Source organism: Rhineura floridana, chromosome 10 (genome assembly GCF_030035675.1).
Source record: "Rhineura floridana isolate rRhiFlo1 chromosome 10, rRhiFlo1.hap2, whole genome shotgun sequence".
NCBI lineage: Eukaryota > Metazoa > Chordata > Lepidosauria > Squamata > Rhineuridae > Rhineura > Rhineura floridana.
The window spans coordinates 69,483,330-69,508,218 of record NC_084489.1 but is presented as its reverse complement, the minus strand read 5'-3'; the positions used below and the strand labels follow the sequence as shown (position 1 = coordinate 69,508,218).

At 40.4% G+C, this 24,889-nt stretch overlaps 1 protein-coding gene across 7 annotated transcripts in view; it reads left to right on the top strand.

Moving 5' to 3' along the window:
- The first annotated feature begins 239 nt into the window (after positions 1-239).
- CUL2 (cullin 2) overlaps positions 240-24,889 on the top strand; it is a 56,505-nt gene continuing 31,855 nt past the window's right edge. Inside the window, exons 1-11 of one of the 7 annotated variants that reach the window (XM_061586679.1) lie at positions 240-485; positions 1,308-1,709; positions 5,186-5,362; positions 8,636-8,774; positions 12,410-12,512; positions 12,811-12,905; positions 16,258-16,363; positions 19,758-19,840; positions 20,318-20,371; positions 24,268-24,364; positions 24,457-24,567. In XM_061586679.1, the coding sequence (XP_061442663.1) occupies positions 8,656-8,774; positions 12,410-12,512; positions 12,811-12,905; positions 16,258-16,363; positions 19,758-19,840; positions 20,318-20,371; positions 24,268-24,364; positions 24,457-24,567 (768 nt within the window). In that variant the 5' untranslated portion in view covers positions 240-485; positions 1,308-1,709; positions 5,186-5,362; positions 8,636-8,655. Of the gene's footprint in view, positions 486-530; positions 704-1,307; positions 1,710-1,750; positions 1,856-5,185; positions 5,363-8,635; positions 8,775-12,409; positions 12,513-12,810; positions 12,906-16,257; positions 16,364-19,757; positions 19,841-20,317; positions 20,372-24,267; positions 24,365-24,456; positions 24,568-24,889 lie in introns of those variants that run through there. The other 6 variants (XM_061586677.1, XM_061586680.1, XM_061586678.1 and 3 more) reach the window with 6 other exon arrangements.

The window sequence follows — 24,889 nt, the reverse complement described above, 5'->3', positions numbered from 1 at the left end:
CCGGAGATTCGACTTCCCCCTTCCGTTGGAATCGAACTCTGGCCGTGAGCAGAGCTTCGGCTGCGTTGCCGCCGCTTTTATTTACGTATTTTTTCATTTTGTGACCCACTTTGTGGAAGAAAAGGGGGGAAAGTATGCCACACATACAGTATTCAAAGGAGCAAAGAGACCCCGTACACCAACAAGCACTGTCAAGTTAGCCTGACTCTCCTTTTAAATCTACAGTAAAGGAAGCCGCATTTATTTATTTATTTGAGGGAACGGAAGCGGTGAGCTATCTTGGCCTTTGGCGCTTTCCGTCGTTCGGGCGATACCAACTCTCTTCCATACTTCGGAGGGAAAGGGGAAAGAGAGGATGCGGTTATGAACGATTGGCTATTATTCCGGTGTAAAGACTTGATGAGGCTCTTGACGCGCCGAGAAACCGGGGGAAGCGGCTGCCCTTGAGCGTTGGAGGTTGGCGACAGCCGATGGAAAAGGAATAGGTAAATGGTCGCGTCCTCGCTCCCCTCCAACCCGCCCGCGCTGAGCTACTGGGAAGCCAGTGGGCGGGGCTCATCGGGCAGCCGTGGCGGCTGGGTAATGGCAGCCCTGTGAGAAGGATCCGGGAGAGCGGTGGGGCAGGAGCCGCAGCCTGCGCAAGACACGCTGTGTGGGGAGAGGGCGGGGAGGCGACACTAACCCAGGCCTCTCCTGTTGCCAGGTAACCTTAGGGGGGCGGGGGCGCCAAGAGGCGCCACCCTCTTTCTCCGCTCTCTTCTCTACCCCCCCCCATTTCCCTGTGGTTCAGGTGCCCCTTATATGTTCTTCCGTCCTTTTTTCCCTCTCCGGTATTTCTAGGGAGTGGGCTATATCATTTCGCTGTCTGCATGTCGTACTGCGAGCCTCCCCAATTGCTCTCCATACGTGAGGCTGGTTGGATACATAGATAGTATTCTCATGAACGTGTTTGTTCAAAAATTCTGGGTTGGATACAGGCTTAAATTGGTTCCACCGATTTCCATGGGCCTTAAACATTGACTAATTTGGGATGCACACTTAATCCCATTTCCCTGGGAGTAAGCCCTATTGAAATCAGTAGGGCTTGTTTCTGAGTAGGCAGTGGTTAGGATAGTGCTGTTAGTCTAGAGCTGACCTTATGTGTTAGCATATGAATTAAAAAGCATTTGAACAGTGTTACATCCAAGCTGGAGCATAGAGCTATAGACTTTTGTTCCAATTTTGGAAATCCCAAGTCAGTCCCAAAAAATGTAACTGGATGAATAACAAACTACAGGGAGGGTTAATGTTTTAATTCGGTGTTTCAGGTTTGGCCTTCATGAATAACATTGCTGGATTTCAGACTTGGTACTGAAAGTGAATGGGATGGTTCTAAGAATCCTGAGAATGGAAAATCCAGCTTGCATGCAGTAGCACCAATGAAAAACCTTACATTACTTTCTTTGATCTCAGCAAAACAAGACAGTTCTGTTAAATCCACATATGCTCACAGTCAAACTGGAATTCTTGGCATCCAAAATGCATCATGCAAAATCCCACCAACAGTTTGGCCCTTAAAATTAAATCTACCTACAACAGTTTTAGAAAATTGCCTCTAAAGAAACCATGGACTTTGAAAACATCTTCTCCACAGAAGGTGTCCCTTCTTGTCATTGACTATAACACTCACCAGGCATTTATTCTATTCAGGAAATCCCTCTGCTGCAAAGGTGAGAAAGATACTAACAATGAATATCCTATTCCGTTGCAGTTTGTTGTTGTTGTTATGTGCCTCCAAGTCGATTACGACTTATGGCGACCCTATGAATCAGCGACCTCCAAGAGCATCTGTCATGAACCACCCTGTTCAGATCTTGTAAGTTCAGCTCTGTGGCTTCCTTTATGGAATCAATCCATCTCTTGTTTGGCCTTCCTCTTTTTTCTACTCCCTTCTGTTTTTCCCAACATTATTGCCTTTTCTAGTGAATCATATCTTCTCATGATGTGTCCAAAGTATGATAACCTCAGTTTCATTATTTTAGCTTCTAGTGACAGTTCTGGTTTAATCTGTTCTAACACCCAATTATTTGTCTTTTTTGTAGTCCATGGTATCCGCAAAGCTCTCCTCCAGCACCACATTTCAAATGAATTGATTTTTCTCTTATCCGCCTTTTTCACTGTCCAACTTTCACATCCATACATAGGGATTGGGAATATCATGGTCTGAATGATCCTGACTTTCGTGTTCAGTGATACATCTTTACATTTGAGGACCTTTTCTAGTTCTTTCACAGCTGTCCTCCCCAGTCCTAGCCTTCTTCTGATTTCTTGACTATTGTCTCCATTTTGGTTAATGACTGTGCCGAGGTATTGATAATCCTTGACAAGTTCAATGTCCTCATTGTCAACTGTAAAGTTACATAAATCTATTGTCATTGCTTTAGTCGTTTTGACATTCAGCTGTAGTCCTGCTTTTGTGCTTTCCTCTTTAACTTTCATCAGCATTCTTTTCAAATCATTACTGGTTTCTGCTAAGAGTATGGTATTGTCTGCATATCTTAAATTTTTGATGTTTCTCCCTCCAATTTTCACACCTCCTTCATCTTTGTCCAATCCCGCTTTCCGTATGATATGTTCTGTGTACAGATTAAACAAAAAGGGTGATAAAATACACCCCTCTCTCACACCCTTTCCGATGGGGAACCAATCGGTTTCTCCATATTCTGTCCTTACAGTAGCCTCTTGTCCAGAGTATAGGTTGCGCATCAGGACAATCAGATGCTGTGGCACCCCCATTTCTTTTAAAGCATTCCATAGTTTTTAATGATCTACACAGTCAAAGGCTTTGTTGTAGTCTATAAAGCACAGGGTGATTTTCTTCTGAAATTACTTGCTCAGTTCCATTATCCAACGTATGTTTGCGATATGATCTCTGGTACCTCTTCCCTTTCTAAATCCAGCTTGGACGTCTGGCATTTCTCGCTCCATATATGGTAAGAGCCTTTGTTGTAAAATCTTGAGCATTACTTTACTTGCATGGGATATTAAGGCAATAGTTTGATAATTACTGCATTCTCTGGGATCCCCTTTCTTTGGAAATGGGATATATATTGAACGCTTCCAGTCTGTGGGCCATTGTTTAGTTTTCCTTATTTCTTGAGAAATTTTTGTCAAAATTTGGACAGATTCAGTCTCAGTAGCTTGTAGCAACTCTATTGGTATACCATCTATTCCTGGTGATTTGTTTCTTCCAAGAATTTTAAGAGCAGCTTTCACCTCACATTCTAAAATTTCTGGTTCTTCATCATATGGTTCGTTCCTGAATGAATCTGTCATCCTTGCATCTCTTTTATAGAGTTCTTCAGTGTATTGCTTCCATCTTCCTTTCATTTCATCTCTGTCAGTCAGTGTGTTCCCCTGTTGATTATTCAACATCCCTACTCGTGGTTTAAATTTCCCTTTCATTTCTCTAATCTTTTGGAATAGGGCTCTTGTTCTTCCCATTTTATTGTCCTTTTCTATTTCTATACAATAACTATTGTAATAGTTTTCTTTGTCCCTACGTACTTGTCGTTGTATAGTCGCATTTAGGATTCTGACCGTGTTTCTATCTCCTTTTGCTTTTGCTTTCCTTCTCTCTTTAACCATTTTAAGAGTTTCTTCAGTCATCTATTGAGGTCTTTCTTTGTAACAAGAGGTACTTTTTTTTGCATTCTTCCCTGATAATGTCCCTGACCATGTCCATAGCTCTTCTGGTTCTCTGTCAACTAAGTTTAAAGCCTCAAACCTGTTCCTTATTTGATCTTTATATTCTTCTGGGATGTTATTTAAATTGTATTTTGGGATGTTATTTAAATTGTATTTTGGCATTATGATTGCTTTGTTCTTCTTTAGCTTTACTCTGATTTTCGATATGATCAGTTCATGATCTGTACTGCAGTCTGCTCCTGGTCTTGTTTTTGCAGAAAGTATGGAACTTCTTTATCTTCTGCTACCAATTATATAATCAATTTGATTCCTATATTGACCATCTGGTGATGTCCATGTGCAGGCCCTCCCTTAGCATGTGCGGGGCCCGGGGCAAAAGCAAAGTTTGAGGCCTCCCACATTTGCTCTGGGTCACGGTCTTGGCTGAGACGCTGCCGTAGGTGCGCAGGCACCAGTCCCGGGACTGCCGGCCCAGGTCGCTGTCCCCGGGGCGGCTACCACTCACTGACTGCAGCAGGAGCAGCAGCAGCAGCGGCTTTGGCATGGCGGGCTGGCAGGCAAGCGAGCCCCCATCCCGGGCAGAAAGAGAGCGAGCGAGTGCTGCGCCCTGCCTGGTGAAGGCGAGCAGGCAGGGAGGGAGGAGCTGGCTGGTGAGCAGATCACCAAGCGTGGGGCCCCCCCAAAGCACGGGGCCCGGGGCAACTGCCCCGCTTCCCAATGCCTAGGGGTGGCTCTGTTCATGTGTACAGTCGTCTTTTTGGTTGCTCAAAAAATGTGTTCGCAAGAAACAAATTATTGGCTTCACAGAATTCAATAAGTCTTTTTCCTGCTTCATTTCTGTCACCTAAGCCCCATTTCCCCACAATTCCTAGTTCTTCTCTATTCCCTACTTTTGCATTCCAGTCCCCCATGGTTATCATCATATCTTGTTTTGGTGTGTGATCAATTTGCTTCTGTACTTCTGTGTAAAATCTCTCCAATTCTTCTTTTTCTGCGTTTGACGTTGGAGCGTAGACTTGGATGATGGTTATGTTAATAGGTTTCCCGTTTAATCTCATTGATATCACTCATTCAGACCTTGCGTTGTAGCTCCTAATTGCTTTTGCTACACCACTTCTCACTATTAAAGCAACCTCGTTACTTCTTAATTTCTCATTTCCTGCATAAAATATTTTGTAGTTGCCTGACACATCTACAGCTCTTGGTTCTTACTTGGAAATCAGTGAAAGCAACAACAAAAATTTGAGCAATTTGCCACAGAACACTTTTACTGAAATTGCCACACTCTTTTAGATTGTAGAAAATAATCGTGTTAGTTGGTTGAATCAAAATGACCAAATGTGTAGTGGTGTTTAAATAATGCTACTCTGCAAATAATAATAATGGATTTGCTGTCAAATTATACTGTTACCTGTAATAACTTAAATGATATGTGAGGGTGGTAAGGATGAATGTAAATGTGTGTGTCTCATTCCATGTAATCCTTGCGTTTTTTCAGTGCAGTTTATGGATTTTGTGTCTCTGTTTATAAATCGGTTCACACATTGCCACGTTCTCCATTCACTTCATATATCGGATCAAGATGACTTCAAGCAGTGGACTCGGCAGTCTCCCTACCAGGAAGGATTTTTTTCTTGAGCAAGTAGCAAGTCTCCAAGGCTTGAACAAACCTAACGTATGTGAAACAAACCTAACGTATGTGAAGGAGTAATGTGGCACATGGCATAACTCAGTAAAGGAAGTACTCCCACAATGTTATGCCTGCAGAATCTTAGGGACTGCTTCACACACGATAGTCTTCTCTGTGATGGTGCGCTCTTTATGGAATTCTCTTTCTTCTGTCATACGACCAGCATGAACTGTTAGTTTTTGCATAGGCTATTAGTGCTAAGGCTGGGTTATTTGTTGTTGTTTGTTACTGTACAGTACTGAACTCGGTTGCTGTTTTGATTTTTTTTAATCTGCCATTGTTTATGCTGCTATTGGATATTGTAGCAGTTTTTCATATTTTATCTTTGGGCTCGCTTGTCAGTGAAAATTTAAATGTACTGCCTCAAGTTGATTCCTACTTATGGCGACCCTACGAATAGGGTTTTCATAAGGCTACTACACTGTTGTTTCTGTTAAGAGGAAAATGCCCCATGGCAAGATGTAGAGGCCACGGGTTTGATTTTTTTAAAATGAGACAAATTCATTGAAGATAGTTCTGTCAACCACTATAAACCATAACAGCTACAATGAAAACTCTAAACCAGCCTTTTTCAACCAGTGTGCCTCCAGATGTTGTTGGACCACAACTCCCATCAGCCTCAGCCAGCATTGCCAATGGTCAGGAAAGATGGGAGTTGTGGTCCAACAACATCTGGAGGCACACTGGTTGGGAAAGGCTGCTCTAAACTTTTGAATACCAGGTGCTGACGACAACTAGTGGGGAAAGCTGTTTCCACTATCCTGCTATACTTGTGAACTTCCCAGAAGAATCTAGCTGGCCATTGTTGGGGACAGGGTGGTGGACAAGATGGGCCTTTGGTCTGATCAAGCAAGGTTCTTCTGTTCTCACAGTTGATTCCTTGGGAATATTTTTTTCATGCAGTGTTTGTTTTTTCCTCCTCATTTTGCACACTTGAGGTTTACGCAACCTTAGCTCCCTCTCATTTCAAGTCATCTTTTAGATTTATCAAGCGAGGCCATTCTGAAATTCTTGTGTGTGAAGTACACCTGGGAAGATAGGTATGCAAGTGTAAAGTGGTGGTGTACTCTTTACCATAAGGGTAAAATGTAATTAGTTCATGAAGAAGGTACATTAGGAGGGTTTCTTATTGGACTGAATAAATTTTAAATTTGTTCATGTGAACAGACTGCCATGAGAGTTTTTTCAACTTATTGGCTTACCATTTACATCAAAAATTAACTGATTGCCATTTTTCCTTTAAGTAAAAGCAGTTGATTCTACCACTGGGACAACTGTTATAGTTTTATTCTGTTTCCATTTCTATTCTACTTCTGAGTGTTTTCTCCCTGTTTGCTATGGTTTCTTCCTTTCCGTGCATTCTGGAAACGGTTATTGGTGCATCTTTACTGTGAGTAAAGAGGCATGCAGGCACCGTGTGTGATAATGATGATTTTTGCTAACTCCTACAAAATGGCAGAAATAATTATTTTAGAATAGCCAGCACCATCAATTAAATAATTTGGTGTCATTGGTGCGCTTGGATAACTTGAAGTAACTTTGATATTGCCATTTTGTGTGTGCAAAAAAATTGACTCAACAGCCCTCACTTTTCCAGAGACCCCCATTGACACCGTAGCTACTAAGGAGTAAATTTCTTTGAATGCAAACAAGGAGAAAAGTTACACATCCATGATATCCAATACACTGACTTGGCTTTTGACACTGGATCATAATTTGGTAAATTAACTACAGTCAACTGATATTGTTCAAGTCTGACTTGAGATAGTTGCTTAATTTAGAACTTCTTGAATTACAGTGTTGGTCCCAGCCAGTGCATCCCATCCCAGTTATTCATAATATCGTATGAGGAAGTATCACAGTTGATTGGATCCAGACTTAGTCATGACTCATTTAAATCAGTGGTGCTTAAATTCATCATGTCTAATGTCAGTCCCATTGAGTTTAATGGGTCTCCTTTAAACATGTCTTAAATTTGGATCCAACCAGTCAATTGTGACAGCTTCAAAATAAATCTTGGTCATAATTGTATTGTCTGATACCATGAGTGGAGTTTTGTTTTTTTAAAGTATTTGTCCTCATGACCAGTTTCTGTGGCACAGTTGCCTTTCTATAGTGATTGCATGTAAGAGGAAATGCAGTCTAGATATATGTCCACACATTATAAATTTGGATGCAGTATAAAGAGAAATATCATTTTGGAGCAGGTTTAGAGAAGCTAACTGAATTTTTCTTGTCCTTTTTACCAAAACTAATACAGCCGTACAGTGCATTTCTACGCTAGCTCAGCAGTTCTCAAAATTTATTTATTTATTTATTAGATTTATTAGTTGCCCATCTGGCTGATTATCCAGCCACTCTGGGCGACGTACAGCATAAAAACATACAAATGCATTAAAACATTAAAATCTCAAACAGTAGTAATAAAACCTAACCCACCCCAAAAGCCTGTCTGAAGAGCCAGGTGGAATTGGAAATTGCTTGGGGTCTAAAACTGACCTTTAAAAAATAAATAATTGAACTGTTATGAAACAGAGAATTGTGTGAAACACAGAGATTGTGACTTGTAAGGTCCCACAGTGATCCATGACTGAGTGCGGATTTGAACCTGGGTCTTCCCTGTCCTAGTTCAATATACTAACCACTGTGCCACAATGATTCATTTAAAAGTAATTTGTTAGAACTGAAGTACAAGTGATTTAAGTACAACTCACATTTTCTTTGTTCTTTACTTAAATGCAGCATCATTAGCCTCACTCGTGGCTTTCCTGTGAAAGCACAAAATCATTCAATATTGCTGGATTACATTTTTTATTGCAAAAAATACAAGGAAGTAGTTCAGCTATTTTTTCTAAGCTGTGTGCTATTTTGTATGCATCTGATAGATACCTCTCTAGGTCTGATGTGTAAAATTGGCCCAATCTCGAGCTCTTTCCCTGAATCAGACTATTTATGCTGGATGGTCTGTTACTCATTCTCACGCTCACCATTTGTCGTATACATGGCAACAATGAAGGTCATGGAATATTGCACTACGCTAGGGAAGTACCACAAAGCAGCATTTCAGTGGCAAAGGTAAATGAGCATATCAGCATAAATTGGCCTTGGTAATAATGCAGATTGTTTGGGAGTACATAATCTAGCCATTTATAACTAAGTAAAGGTGTTGAAAGAAAAATATTTGAGTAATACAATCATATTTACAGCTAACGTTACTTTAATTTGAAACTAAACATTTGATTTTTTTCTTTTTTGCAGATTAATACTAACGCCCCACAATGTCCTTGAAACCACGAGTAGTTGATTTTGATGAAACATGGAACAAGCTTCTTACAACAATTAAAGCTGTTGTTATGTTGGATTATGTTGAAAGAACGACATGGAATGACCGCTTCTCGTATCCTTTCAAAAAAAGGTGGACTCTGAATTCACATAATTATGTGTCTTGCAGATATTGGGCTCAAAATCATGCCATCTGGAATAAAATGTCTTGTGACTATTTTTTACTTGTTCTGTGAAAAACAGGGACTGCTGTTCCTTGTGAAAAAGTTTGTTGGCCAGAAAGGTTTTATACAATGGAATCAGCAAATTCTGAATTGATCACTTTCTAAGAATTGTAAGCTGTGGATTAACCATAAAGACCACCCTAATACATTGAGTTCAGTACATGGCTTTTTTGTATCTACTCTGGATGCTTGATACAGCTTTTTACTCACCTTGAGCAAATAAGTTGACTAGCAAATATGTCGATCGCATGGCAAGCATGTCCAGCCTTGTCTGAACTACTGTTCAGCTTCACTGTAGTTACATCAGGGTTAGATTTCTAACGTTGTGTTTTGCTGAAGTGACATTTTCATTGACTATGACAGCGGAGAGCTTGACAACTGGTTTGCCCTGGAAGAAAAGATAGTCATCCATATTGTTTGTATTTTTGGAGACTGACAGTTCAACAAAAGGCCTTTTTATAGTGTTGTCAGTGTATTTGCAATTATGAACTGTGTAAGCCAGATGTAACCCATCTGTGTTTAAATGCTGAACTTCTGTTTCTTCAAGATCAGACTCATGTTGCTGAATGAAGTGGTAAAATCTCAAATCAGGTGGAATCTCCTGATAGCTATTCATTTTATGTATCAGTAGCAGAATGACTGCATTCATCAGCATATAGAAGCCTCCTGATCCTAAATCAGACTATTGGTCCATCTAGCTCATTGTTGTTTGCACTGACTGGCAGCAGCTCTCTAGGGTTTCAGATAAGATTTTTTCCTAGCCCTGTCTGGAGATGCCAGTAATTGAACCAACAGTCAAAGCTTTTTGTTGGACATGCAATGAATGACCTTCTGAAGTATGTAGTATTGGGGTGGGAAACCATATTTTCTTACAGAAACAACCTGCCTACTTTGATCTTACATTAGGTAGACCTAGTACATCATGGTCCCGTCTAGAGAATTGCTCAGATGGAGTCTGAACATTTTGATCTTCACAGCAGGTTTTAATTCAGTTTTTAGTTGGTGCACATCCTCTTTGAGAATGAAAACAGGATAAATATGCATGGGACACTGTGCCCCAGTATAGTTCCAAGTCTTCTTGAAAAGAGCAATGAAAGTTCACATGATACTTTTATTTAAATCATTGACTCACACTTTCAGTTACCTTTTGACCTTCAGATCTCTTCAGCCTGAACCCCTGCAGGAATGAGATATTTCTGGCACTACTTCTGCCTGTGCAGCATAACTTAAGCACATTACTAGAAGTAATTTTAGTGTTTTTTTAATTTTAGAAAGTTAGTGGTATTTCATGCATTAAGAAAGGTATTAGTTATTTCCGAGCTTTCTTTTAATTGTTCTGTCTGGAAGGAATAGATTTTTGGTGTGAGAGCCCTTTCACACAATTCTGTCATTCTGCGTTCACTCCATTTTGCACCTGGTAAATGACTCCTATTTCTTTGTGCCCCTGATTTCACTTCTCAGCATTTGTTGTGGATTTGTTATTGAAATCAGAGGATTGCTTTTCAGCAAGATCTTGTTGTATTCTTTTCAATATGATTACCATAGCACCTGGAAAGCCCATGTGTTGCTTCTAGGAACTTGGGCTCCAGTAATCGGTAAACTGCAAAATTGGTGTAGCTTTGGATATCTAAACACTGGAGACCTAAATACAGAAACAAGAACTCTGTCTGGAGGATTGTACTTTGGCGGCAGCATGGAATAGAGTTGCCAACTTGAAGTGTCCTAGCAGGAATGCTTAGCAAGGCTTGGAGGAAACGGTAACAGAATTTGGATAACAGCATCAGGCTTTGCAGCACCAGGGAAGGCAGATATTCCAACAGGGCCCAAATGTCAGCTGAGTCCTTATCTCCAAGCAGGCCTGATAGATGCCAGAATTCCACCAATCAAGTGAAGATAGAGGGGATTAAAAGAAGTAGTGCTCTGATTTGGAGACATGCACTGTGATGCTGTTACATAGTTTCAGATTATACCCTCTGCCTTTAAAAGAGAAAAGAACTTTGGGTAGAGGGCAGGCCAATTCTGACTCCTCATTCAGAAGTTCTAAGTTGCCACTTCAAGGCTTGAGATCTGGTAATTGATCCTTCTCGCTTTAGGGTTCCCACTCACATTCTTCTTAGAGCAGATTGTGAGGCCTTGAGATCTCCTGGGTGGATAATCTTTGGTTTAAAGCCATTATTGGAAGAGTCACTATCAGAAGGGCTTGGTCACCAAAGAGACGTATGCTTTGTTAATCTGAAGTGAATCATAATGCAAAAAAGCTTGGGAATTGAGCAAAGACTTCCCCTTAATTCAAAGTCCATGGAATTATCTGTACTGATTGTGAATTATTCTGAAAAGAATGACTGGCAACTTGTTCACCTTTCCATTTTTAGAATAATTTGATTAGACCCATTGCTCATTATTTGTTAGTGTGAGTAAATCTTGATGAAAACTGCCAAGTGTATAATGAAATCCCAGGACTTAAAGCTTTCTCATTAAATGCAACAGTAATATTTTGTGGTATTAGAAATAATAGATGCATTCAATAAGCAAGCTATTCTATTAGAAAATTCTTTTCTTTTGTTCTTCATTATTTTGTGTTTCCTGTCTGATCAATTGCTTTAGCAAATCCCAACAGTATAATAGTGCTTTTTCTCACATAGTTACATTAGGTATGGATCAGATCCTTCTTGAAAATCCTTGCTTCTTTTGATGCTCTGTATTTTTGGTAGTTTATGGAGAAAACAAATTTGACAGTATGCTTTGTATAATGAGTAACGAGATGTCATTAGCATTTTTTGGCAATTATCTTTTTCTTCTTGTATCTTCTAGGAAAGCTATAAAAGAGTTTTCTGCATTGGGGGTTATTCTAGGAACTCTGTATGCTGCTTTTAAAGGCTATTTAGATTATAAACTCCCCCTACCCGCCCCTGACAAGGTACTTCAATTGTCATGTGGTTAGTAATAAATATACAAAGGAAGATATTAATATCCTCCTTAGAAACCAGGGTGTTTAAGAATAAAATATTCTGGGCAATATAGTACTGCTGTATTGTCCTGGATCTAGTAACTTGCTAACCTAAGCCTCTACTAGTATAATGAAATGGTGCATTTAGTGATATTTTAAAAAATCTGTAAGAAACTGTTTCTTGCTCTCGGCTTGTATAAATAACTTCGTTCTTTAAAAATGATTGTTCGAAAGATATAGTTTCCTTACCACAAGGCCCACTAAATACAGGATAACGGGCCAGGCACAAAGGTTCACGCATAGCATTCTTTGAACACACACGTGCTTTTCAGTTCCTCCATCACCACCAGCGCGTTCTCACTGAAACCCCGTGTGATGCTTCCCCAGGTTTTCCTACAGACTGGGAAAGGCCCTCCTGTTCAGCCTTCTGTGTAGCACAATGAGCTGCAACTGGAAGAAAAAATCAGTGCAAATGCACAAGGCTCTTTGAAACCCAGCTTTGGGTGTGTTTTTTAAATTCTAGTTAAAGGTTTCTCAAGAGAACTTCCAAATGTGTTTCAACCTTGACTTCAAAACCAGGGACATTTATGCTTTGTGTGTGGCCTATCCTGAACCTCTAGGGGAGAGACTTTATATGGAAACTAAAAATTTTTTGGAAAATCATGTACGGCATTTGCACAAGGTAACTATCAGGTGTACAAAATGTGGGTCTTACTGCTGCATATCAGAATTTCATAATGGAATACAAGTTGTTCCCCAATTTGTTAATGGATGCAGTTATTTTCTAATTCATTAAATATTTTGTTCAACATGGGAGTACCATGTAAATATGTATGGCGTTTCCCAAACATATTTGAAATCATCTATAAAGCAGAAAGTATTGCAGAATAAGTTTGTTCCTCAGTATTTCTGACATCTGGTTATTACAGTGCAAATCATGGAATTATTTTTTTTCTCATGCTCCTTTTTTTCTTTTGTAGAGAGTCTTGGACTCTGAAGAACAAGTACTGGTAATGTATCATAGATACTGGGATGAATACAGTAAAGGGGCAGACTATATGGACTGTTTATACAGGTAAATTTGGGAGAAAATATCTTAAAAGTATAATTGATGCAAAAAAAACTTAAAGGAGAAGCCTGAAGCAGTTGGGAGTTTCAGACAAGTCAGAATTTGATTTCTGAAATATATTTGGGACAAGATTGTGAAGTGTATCATATGTGACAACCTTCCAGCATAATTTTATGTATGCATTTAGCTACAATGCATGTATGCTGCTGTTCAGTTTACAAAAATCTCAGGATGTCTTACCTGAGAACATTACAAGTAGTAATGTTTAGCAAGGAATATAAATTTTGGGGTGTGATTGGTGTGCCTTTGTGTGAGATGAAGGGTTCCCTCCATGTGCAGAAAAGATTCAGATCCAGTGGTTGCGCTGGACAAAAGAGGGCACCTTGTTGATTTCCCAGCACAACATCCCATGTTTGTCTAGAGGGGAGGGAGAAATAAACTAAAATAGCCTTGCCATACTCGAGTGGAATTCTGCTCACAGCATGTCTGGTTCCAATTGTAGATCTGGAATAAATATTTCTGGCTTGTTGAGTGCCTGTAAACCGGCATCAAGTGATCCTATTAAACTAATTCAGTTCAGCAATAGAACAATTAAATAAGAATAAATGCTAATCATGCCCCTTGAAGGAAGAACAAGTACAGACTTCAATTGCTGTAAAAAGCCAGGTTGCACCTTACTTTTAAGCATGCTTCCATGACTACAGATAATTGGTTGATTAATTTATTTGGAGCAGCTATGCAACATCACTACACAAAGAGCTTTCAATCTAAACATTCAGTTGTACTGAGGTCTGCTGAAAGTGGAGGAAAATCATGCACATCAGACTTCCATGTATTCAGGTGCTCATGCTGAGGGCCTAGTTCACATCACAGAATCACTCGCTATCTTATTGCCACTCCAAGTGAAGGCATGAAACCAGGACAACCTATCATTAAAATCTGAAGTTTCCTTTGACATAAATATGTTTTAGAATTGAGCTGTTAGGAGGACTTTCCTGGTGACCAAGCTGAGTGTGTTGCAACAGTTGAGCAAAAGAACAGCAACAGAGGAAGCTCTATATGCTGCAGTTAGTTGTGGTTGAAGACCACAGCTGGGTTCCTTCTGGGAAGAAGGGTGGGATATAAACATAACAAATAAATAAAATAAGACTATAGCATCCTGCAGTGGACTTGTGCTACTGGATTAGATAACCTAGAGTTTAAAGGTACTTCACTGAGTATTCAGACATTATTTATTTGCTACGTTTATACCCCACCTTGCTTTCACCATGGAACCTAAGGCGGCATACATGTGGTTCCCAGGTGGTCTCCTATCCAGGCACTGACCAGACCCAGACCTGTTTAGCTTCAGCAAGGTGGTGGCCTCATGTGCCTTCAGACCATAGCCTGGGACATGACAAGTGTTCTTAATTATTTGGTCATATGAAAAGTGAACAGGTTGCAATCTGAAGGGGGTGGCCTCCATGATTACAAGCTAATGATCAATAAAGAAATGGGAGGCTCGGAGGGCTTAAGATTGGCATGGGCGGGAGACCTTAACACCACAGTAGGTTTCAAATGGTTACATAAACATCAGACATTCATCTCGTTATAGTGCTTATAGGGGAACAAGAACACAAAACCTCTTATTGGCTGTCTCTGCTAGTATTTCCTTTTTTTTAAGGTAGGACTTCACTGTTGCCCCTTGTTGGTTTTAAAAGAGTGAGAAACCTGGTTGCTCACCTCTGTTTGTGCTTGTCCTAGCCGTCCACACAAAGCCTATGAACAGAGTGTTGTTGTTTTTGAAATAGTGTTAAATGTATGCACAAACATCTTCATATTTAGTCATTAAAATGTGAGCGTGGAAAGAGACGGTGGAGCAGTGGACTTTCAAATACTATTTGCTGGCAAGTAAATGTCCTGGCATGTAGATGCAGTTGTAAAAATCACCACAGTGCTTGTAGTTTGTCCAAATATTCTGAGGAGAGATGGCAAGAAAATTATTACTTTTTTAAAAAATAGTGCTTACCCAGGCTAAACTGGAAAGGATCTCTAATGGGGAAAATAGCATAGGATGTGGTGTAGACAAATGGTTGATATAGCTTGTGATTTGTTCTGTGGGATATTAAGTGAAAAAGTATGGGTGAAGACTTGTCCTTCCTTGTACAACTTAAATTTAAACTGAGGGTTCCCACTCGTGGAATTTAGAATCTCAAAACAAAAGTTGAAACAAATGGGGATTTTGTTTCTTCATATTATGACTTCAGTTATCTTTGCTACTCTCCAGTTTGTTAGAATTCTTTTAAAAACATACTTTCCAAAACTGGGCATACACTGTAACTGCAGTCTAATTTGTATTGCATAGAACAATAATTCTGATGTAGTTGGGAGGTAACACTAAACTTTTGGTTTAGTGCTTCATGCATGAACTCCGAGCTCATGTGTTCTTCCTCCCCTTCCACAGTCTGTTGTTATGTTCAACCCTATTGTTGCTTGCTTGCTTTCAAGTCAATTACAACTTATGGTGATGGTATGAATCAGTGACTTCCAATAGCATCTGTCATGAACCACTCTGTTCAGAGCTTTTAAGTTCAATCCTATAGATATGGTTAATTTTAACTGGTTTAGGGAAGCACGCCAGAATTGTAAACCATGGTTTGACATTGGTTTGTTTCACTGCAGTTCAGGGCTGTGGAGTCGGAGTCGGAAGCAATTTTGGGTGGAGTCAGAGTCAGTAGAAATGTTCCGACTCCGGCTTCAAAATAAATTTTGATTGACCAATTTTTTAAAATATAAATTCAAAATGTCAAAGAAGCTTCCCATGAAGTCAGCTGTAGTTGAGCATTTCACCATAACTCAAGATGGAAAACATTTTGTGTGTCAGTGTATGACACCGGACCCAGATGAAGACAAATGCTGTGATGCCAAGATCAGCGCATATTCAGGCAGCGATAAAAATGCTCCTATGAGAGCTTCCAATTTAAAAAGACATTTACAGCCCTTTCCAGGGCTGTTGAGTTGGAAGCAATTTTGGGTGGAGTCGGAGTCTGACAGTAGAAAAATAGAGGAGTTGGAGTCGAAGGTTTGGCGTACCGACTCCACAGCCCTGCCGTAGTTAAGACTAACAAATAGCTATGAAATGAAAGCTTCCAACTTCTTAATAGCCATGCCTAAGGGGATGAGAGGACCTCATCATAGTTGAGCATTATGTCTTTAACACAACCCTGTCTGTTGTTATCTTATGCCTACAGCTCTGATTTTGATTATGTGTTAGACTGCTCTCTCCCAAAAATGAAATATGTTTTTAATGACCTAGATTTGTTTCAGAAAAATCTGAATGAAATAATGCTTTCACACATAATATGTTTTGTTTTCATAGATACCTCAATACACAATTTATTAAAAAGAACAAATTGACTGAAGCTGATCTTCAGTATGGTTATGGAGGTGTGGATATGAGTGAGCCATTGATGGAGATTGGAGAGGTAGGCACTCTATATAAATACTTAATTGCATTTTTTTCCTGTATCCTGCCATTGTTTACTTTTTTGGAAACAGTATAGCCCACTTCATTGTTTACTTCATTGGATCACTACAAAGAAGATTTCGTTTATTGTCTTTATATGCTTTCATAGTAAGACACTGAATTTTTTTTCTTGGCTTCTAGCTAATCATAGTGAACACAGACCACCATTGCTTCTTATTTACTTGTTGAAACAATTTAGGATTGTACAATACCTTGGTGGGATTGGTAGATACAGAAAGAGCAGTCTTGGACTGCAAGGCTCTGATAATAAAGATGGGTTAATATTAATAAAGTGGTTGAAATGCACAACAAATGTTTACTTTAGCACATTTAATTTGAAACTGACAAGAATAGGAGCGTGGTGAAACATTACTTTCTGAACCTAGCATAGTAAGAGTGATGTTTGGGGTCACATACCTAAACCCCACCTTGCACATCTGCTTTTCTCAGGAGGAAAGTAGAGTCTGATTTCTGAATAGCACTTGTCAGTACCAGGAAATCTGGAATTGCTTAGTTTCTGCATCTCTGATAGAGTAAAAGAGCCCAGATAAACAGGATGGTATTAGTACTGTTTACATATTAAAAAATGGGATGTATCCAATAGTGCAGTGATTCTTACCCTTTTCCACTGCCAGCAGCCCTTGGATTTCCAAAATATGCTCTTGCACCCTCTGAAAAAATACTGTTCATTTTTTTAATGTGTGTTTTAGCCTAACTTAGCTAAGATAAATGACAGTTTTCCAAAATCTTTGGTTGGGCCTTGCACCCCTAGAAATAGTGTCTCACACCCCCGGTAAAGAACCACTGCAATAGTGAAATAAGCATGTCTACTTAGAAATAATCCCCACTGAATTAAATGGTATTCTAAATAAGTGTTTGTAGGATTATATCCTAAAGCTGCAAATCTAATCCCATTTACTTGGGAGTAAGCTCCATTTCGGGAAGGGCTGTAGCTCAGCATTAGAGCATCTTCTTTGTATGCAGAAGGTCCAGCTTTCAGTCCCAGGTATCTCCATGTAGGACTGGGAGAGACCTCAGTCTGAAGCTCTGGAGAATCACTACCAGTCATACTTTTCTGACTCTATAAAGCAGATTCCTGTGTTCCCAATCCAATAGAAGATATCACTTGGATTGTGCTGTAAAATAGTTACTTAGTCCCATTGATTCCAGTGAGAATTTACTTGTCCTATTGATTTCAACTAACTCAGGCTCAGTTTGCATGCAGTGTTCAGCCAAATCATGGCTAAATGTGAATGAGTGTGAGCAAGTGCATGAAGCAAAAATCATAGCCACTGAGATCCTCCCTGGTCTTACTGTGGCATTACCCAATGCTAAGCTTTATGTCCGAACCATGGGTTCATGATTTGTCTCCCCCAGACAAACCATGAGCAGCAAGCCAAGAGCAAGCTTTGGCTCTCAAGTGTATACCCAATGGCAGCCGCTTTCTTCTTCTTGCTTTGTAAAATGTGCAGCAGGGCAAAGATGACCACCTTTTATTTTTACTTTATTTATTATTTGATTTATATCTTGCCCTTCCTCCCAGCAGGAGCCCAGGGCAGCAAACAAAAGTGCTAAAAACACATAAAAACATCATAAAAACAGACCTTAAAATACACCAAAACAAAACAACTTTAAAAACATTTTTAAAAGCTTTAAAAACAGCTTTTAAAAAGAGTTAAAAAACATTGTTTTAAAAAAACATATTAAAAAGCAATTCCAACACAGACACAGACTGGGATAGGTCTCAACTTAAAAGAACAAGTTGAAAGAGGAAAGTCTTCAAAAGGCACCAAAAAGATAACAGAGATGGCACCTGTCTAATATTCAAGGGGAGGGAATTCCACAGGGTAGGTGCCACCACACTAAAGGTCCGTTTCCTATGTTGTGCAGAATGGACCTCCTGATAAGATGGTATCTGCAGGAGGCCCTCATCTGCAGAGCGCAGTGATCAACTGGGCATATAAGGAGTAAGACAGTCTTTCGGGTATCCTGGTCCCAAGCTGTATAGGGCATTGTACGCCAAAACTAGAACCTTGAACTTGGCCCCGTAGCAAATGGGCAGCCAATGCAATTCTTTCAGCAGTGGGGTGACATGTTGGCGATACCCTGCCCCAGTGAGCAGTCTCGCCGCTGCATTTTGCACCAGCTGCAGCTTCCGGACCAACCTCAAGGGCAGCCCCACATAGAGTGCATTATAGTAATCCAGCCTGGAGGTTACCAATGCGTGGGCAACAGTGGTCAGGTTATCCCAGTCTAGAAACTGCCGCAGCTCTCCTAGCCACAGAGGTCAGCTGGGTCTCTAGTGACAAAGATGGATCCAGGAGCACCCCAGACTTCGGACCTGCTCTTTCAGAGGGAGTACGACCCCATCTAAAGCAGGCAGCTGACCAATTATCCAAACTCAGGAACCACCAACCCACAGTGCCTCTTTCTAGCTAGGATTGAGACTCAGTTTATTGGCCCTCATCCAGCCCACCACCGAGTCCAGGCAGCGGTCCAGGGCTTGCACCTTTTCTTTTTGTACATTCCAACAGTATTGTAAGGGTCTTTATAAAAGATAAATTCAGTCTGGATTTGGGTAGCCAAAGAAAGAGAGCCAGTGTGGTATAGTGGTTGGACTATGACCTGGGAGACCAGGGTTCGAATCCCCACACAGCCATGAAGCTTACTGGGTGACCTTGGGCCAGTCACTGCCTGTCAGCCTCAGAGGAAGGCAATGGTGAACCACCTCTGAATACTGCTTGCCATGAAAACCCTATTCATAGGGTCACCACAAGTCGGGATCAACTTGAAGGCAGTCTATTTCCATTTTTTGGGTAGCCATAGCTAATCTGATGGGGTGCTAGAGTTCAATATTATCTCAGGAGTGGGGATCTTGTTGTCCTCCAAACGTTGTTGGACTTCATCTACCATCAGCCCTAGCCAGCATGACCAATGGTCAGGGCCAATGGCAGTTGTAACAGTAGCAACACAGATTGCTCATCCTGGTTTATCTATTTTAATTTAATCTCATTCTGCCTTTCCTTCCACAAGGAGCCCAGGGTGGCAAACAAAAACACTAAAAACATCTTTAAAAATAATTATTTGAAACATCTTTTTTTAAAAAATCTAAAAACAATTCCAGCACAGATGCATACTGGGATAAGGTCTCTACTTAAAAAGCTTGTTGAAATAGAAAAATCTTCAGTAAGTGCCAAAAAGACAACAGAGGTGGCACCCATCTAATATTTAATATATAATCAATAAACTGGTACCCTATCAAGCGCATTAGGATTGTGCAGCTTTTCTTAAAAACATCTTGAAAGAACGAATAATATGTTTGACTTGTTTCTCTTGTGCATTTTTCTTAACAGCTAGCACTTGATATGTGGAGGAGGTTAATGATTGAGCCCTTACAGGCAGTCCTCATTCGAATGCTCCTCCGTGAAATCAAAAAGTGAGTTCATCCTTTTTGTTATTACTGCAAGGTGTCTGGTGTTATATGTGCTTATTTATTGTACTTACGTGAGAGTTGTGTTTGCTTAAATTAAGCAGGTCACTGTTCACTTGTAGCTATTGTAACTGTTCTTTTTAGATTGTAACTGTTTAAAAAAAATGTTGGCAATATGTTCAGGCAAAACAGTCTTTTTCAAGACGTGAAATCAACTATAAAAGCAGGTAGTGTTTCCTAGTAATAGAAAATGCTATTGAAGCTCTAAAACCAGTGCTTGTTTCTGATACTTGCTGTGGAATATTGATCTTCTAGTGCTTTTGCACTCTGGCGTAGAACATGTGAATCTATTGAATTACTGAATGGATGTTGTGCTTTTAAGTTACTTTGCATTAGGCATTAGGAGTATTGTATAAATGTTTAAAAGAAAAAAGGACTGACATTAGTTCTAGAATTCTTTCTGAAATTCTGAATGTATTACAGAACTGAGCAGCAGTACAAGCTTCAGCCACTTCTGTCAGTCAGCCTTGTTCCAGGGTAAGGCTCTGATTGCCGGCAATGTAAAATCTTGCATATTCTATAGCTTGTTAGCAAACACTAAAAAAGCTAGCCAACTTGATCCATTAGACAATGTGCTGATGTTTCTTTGTGAGCTCCTATCCTGAAGCTGCCATCAGGTGAAAAAGAATTTGCCTTATGTCACCTTCACGAGCGTTGCAAAGAACAGCCACAATCCAATCCAGTATACTTCAGTCCTATTGATCTTGCGAGTTTCAATATTAACTGTGCCCTAGGTTATGTTCAGTCTCATTTGTAAAATAGATGCACAGTGACAAAGTGCCCTGTAGCTCTAAGCAGCAATTTCAGGCAGATAAAGTTAAAGAAGGTATTGTGCTTGAAAGTGTTTTTTAAAGCTAACTTCTTGAAGTAGCTTTTTGGACAAACGGTAACTGTGTACTGGACAGGTGTTTTGTGAAAACCAATTCTTGACAATTTGAAAAATAATTCAGCCCAGGACCAAGTCATGGTTTTTCAGCTCATTTTAACAATTGGAGGAGGAGAGGCAAGAAAAAACATACTCCCAAAAGGAGTTTGCTCTACCTATTCATGGGGCAGCTATGAAGCCTGCAGCAACCTAGTGCTCAGCAACTGAGGCAGAATTGTAACGCTAGTGATCCTGTGGCCAAGATCCACAGTACCACCACATTTGTTCCATATGCACTGGCACTTGTATGAACAAAGCCTTCCACTAGGACATATCTGGCCCTTTTAATCCTGAATTGTAACTTTCTTTTATTACCTTTTCATGTAAAGCTGCTCTTGTTTCCTTCCTACTCTCTTGATCTATAGTAGTTCATAAGAAGGACTCTTCAGGGTGACCTTTTCTTCTGCACCTTGTCCCATCTAGCCTCTTCTGGTCTGTGTGCATGTGCTCAATTTGTCTGTTGCAGATGTAAGCGCTGGTGTCTTATTTAGTGGCCAGATGGCTTTATCTGTCTCAGTATGCAACTATTGCAGACCAATTTAGAAATGATGTCACAGTTAAAAGATGTTGCATACCATCTCTTTCTCGCTCTCTCGCTCTCTCATATATATGTATACACAAATGTCATATCCAGTTCTAAAAGAAAAGTTCTGATGTAACTTTCTTCAGGCATGTTAGGCTGTTTGTGGTCATCTTCACCAACACGATGAAAGCAAGAAAAGACACCTCACACTTTTTTAGTGAAACTCAACTACAGCCATTTCTTCAGCTCTTAAGGCTGCAGTCCTAACCCCACTTAACTGGGAGTAAGCCCCATTCAGTTCAGTAGGACTTACGTCTGACTGAATAAGGTTAGGATTGTGCTGTAAGATGCTAACGTGGTAACCTTCACGTGCATAGGTAGTTCAGGACTTACTGATGTGAATAGCTTTGTCAGAACTGAGGGCTGACGACATGGAGGCCTGGCTCAGTTTGAATTAAGGTTTCCTGTAGAACTGCCTATAAATGTTTATTACGATTATACTGTTCAGCCAAAAATGGCTTCGAGAGCAGCTTACAAATAACAGTGAGAAGATATTCCCTTGCCCTCAGTCTTACAGTCTAGGACATGTGACAGAACAAGAAAAGGGACGGGAGTTACTTGGATATTCTGGAGCAAATCCCTGTGCCAGAACTTCATTTGACAAAGTTAGAATATATTTGTATCAGGTGCTCTTTCCAGGACATGCTAGAAACAGCTCAGCAGCCCACACTGGCCTTCAGTAGTCCCTGATTAGAGTTCTGCTTTTGGATTTTGTTCAGTGGAAGCTAGTGCCTCCTTGTGATAATGGGGCAGATATTGGGAGGACCTTGTCATGCAGGGAATTGCTGCTTGAAGTAGCAGCCCTGTTTGTTCCATTAAAACCTTCGCAACATTCATGTTTGTACTGCAATCATGTACAGAGGAGCACAGGAACAAGTGAGAGACAAGGAACAAATTTGGTACAACAACAGATAGGCCTAGCTGAGTATCTTCTTTCTCAAGGTATGATTCAGCTGTCCCCTTTAAGCCTCTTCAGGTATACTCTCAGGGGGAGGTGGTGGGGAGAGGGATGTTGGCAAGTCTTGTCCCCTTTGGTACGACTCCTTGCAGGGTTCTAAATCATGTAAAGAGCCTCTGCTCATGGAAGACGTGGGGAGGGCTGTAAAGACAACCCTCTGGTGATGTGCACCAGAGCGCAGAGCTTGTGTCAGAGTGTAGCTAGAATAGCTTATACCTATGCCTGCCTCAAATGAAGCTCTTTTTTCTGTTTTTAAATGAATATGGGGAAATCTAAAGCAAGTCCATCTCCAGATTTTAAGTCACTTTAGAATGTGCTTTTTGCTTAGGCTTTTTTTTTGTCCTTCAAAACCTACCTTCTTTTTTGTTGCCTCTAGGAGGAGGCTGATGGTCTGTTAGTTGGGTTTTTTTACAAGACTTGATGTCAGTTTTGTGTCCTCCTTAAGTTTTCACTCAGTTCAGTCTAGAGGGTGTCAGTTGTGGTGGCAACATTATTTGCAGGTTTTGATCTGCTTGGCATAAATAAGATAATTGTCAGTTGCCAATTACTAAACATCAAAGCAATCCTTTCCCCTCTGCCTGTTCTTAACAGGGAAACATGGTGGAATAAAAATGTATTTCTTTTGACTCTGCTCTTGCTGTTGTGCACTTTTGCTTGCATCAGATAGTGGTGTTAGTACTCCTGAACCTTAGCTTGCAACATCGGACCTAGATGAAATTATGTATAGTATATCTTGGTCTTTTCTTCTTTTTCTTGGTCTACCTTGCATTCTTGTGCTCACACTTTCACCTCCTCTTAACAACATAAAAATAAAAAGGAAAAAAGTGAGCTGCTTCTTGTGCAACCCACTGTAGGTCAGTAAGCAACCCAGTTGTGGTCACCCTACGCCGCTCACCAGAGGTGAAAGCACCTTGTGCTCTGGTGAGAAGGCCTTCAAGAAGCCTCATTTGCACTGCAGTTTGGATCATTAAAGAAACAGCAGGCATTTTTCCTAATGTTTTTTTCTTATCCAAGCCTTGGGTGGAAGTAAGACAAGACTATGCCTTCTCCTGCCAGCTGGCCGTGCTTTCTTGAAGGCTTGACTAATTGGTAGTAAGAAGAAATGCAGGCATCACTTCTGATCTCAGTAAGAAATAATTCCAGCTTTTGCCTTCCTGGGCTCTGGCCAAGGGATCCAAAGGTGTCCGAGAAGCACTTTGTATGTTTTCTAAAAAATTATATACCAAGTTGCATTTTAAATGAAATATGCATAAATGATTTACATCGATACTACTTTATGATAGTCATTAATTTTCATTGGCGATCACTCATGGCCGAGTAAGATTGTCTTCCAAGATAAGGTCTTTAACGGTGGGTCCACAAGTGACTGTGGAGGCCAATTCTGGATCCACACAGCCTCCCACAATGAGGACATAGCTTAAATGTAAAATAAAAGGCTGTCTGTATTTTGGTTTCTGCTATTTTGCAGTGACTATTACAATGTGCAGACAGAGGCCTGTGAGCTGCGCAGAGGGTGAGAAATAGAGAATGAGATCTAACGACTTTGCCCCCGGGAGTGTGGGAATCCAAGCCTGCACCTCAAAATACAAATTTGTGTGTTTGCACTTTCTGCCAATGCAGGCATGCTGCTCTCTAGATGTTGTTGGATTCCAACTCCCATCAGCCCTAACCAGCAGTAGTGAGGAATGATGGAAGTTGTAGTCCTACAGCATCTGGAGGGCACTGCACTGCCTATGCCTACATTAATGCATGCACTTCCCAAAAAGTGAGTTTGTGAGTTATTCTGCACAAAAAGCAGACTGCTTGGTCATTGAAAGGTCTACAGGCAGCTAGATTTGTTTGTCTGGCTGGTTTTGAAGTTTTTAAAATAGTATGCATTATAAGAGCTTCATTTTTCCACCTTTCAGTGATCGTTGTGGAGAAGATCCAAATCAGAAAGTAATCCATGGGGTTATTAACTCCTTTGTTCATGTTGAACAGTATAAGAAAAAATTCCCTCTAAAGGTAAAATTTTTTTTTCTTTTTTGTCTTGGTTAATTATGATAATTGATTGTTCCCTTGCCTTATTTGTACTTAATCAGACTTTCTCAATTTAGTTTTATCAGGAAATTTTTGAGTGTCCTTTTCTGAATGAAACAGGGGAGTATTATAAACAAGAAGCTTCAAATTTAATGCAAGAGTCAAACTGCTCACAGTATATGGAAAAGGTAAGAAGCTCTTATTTAGGTGTAGAACATGTCAGTTATTCAGTGTATCTCAAGGGAAAATATACATCAGTTGCTTTCTGTACATAAACGGCAAGCCCATCCCAGGGGGAGAATACGGGTGACCCCCATGGACCTTGCACTTTGGGGCCCTTGCACCTGGTGCCAGGAGCCATGGTGCTTGGCCACCTCTGCTGTCTTCCTCGCTCACAGTCAGTAGTATAGTAGCAAATTCAGAAGTGCAGGGACCCTTCATAATAGTCACAGCTGCATCCCCTCACAGTCATGCTCCCTTCTAAAATTATACAACCATCTTAGATGGTAG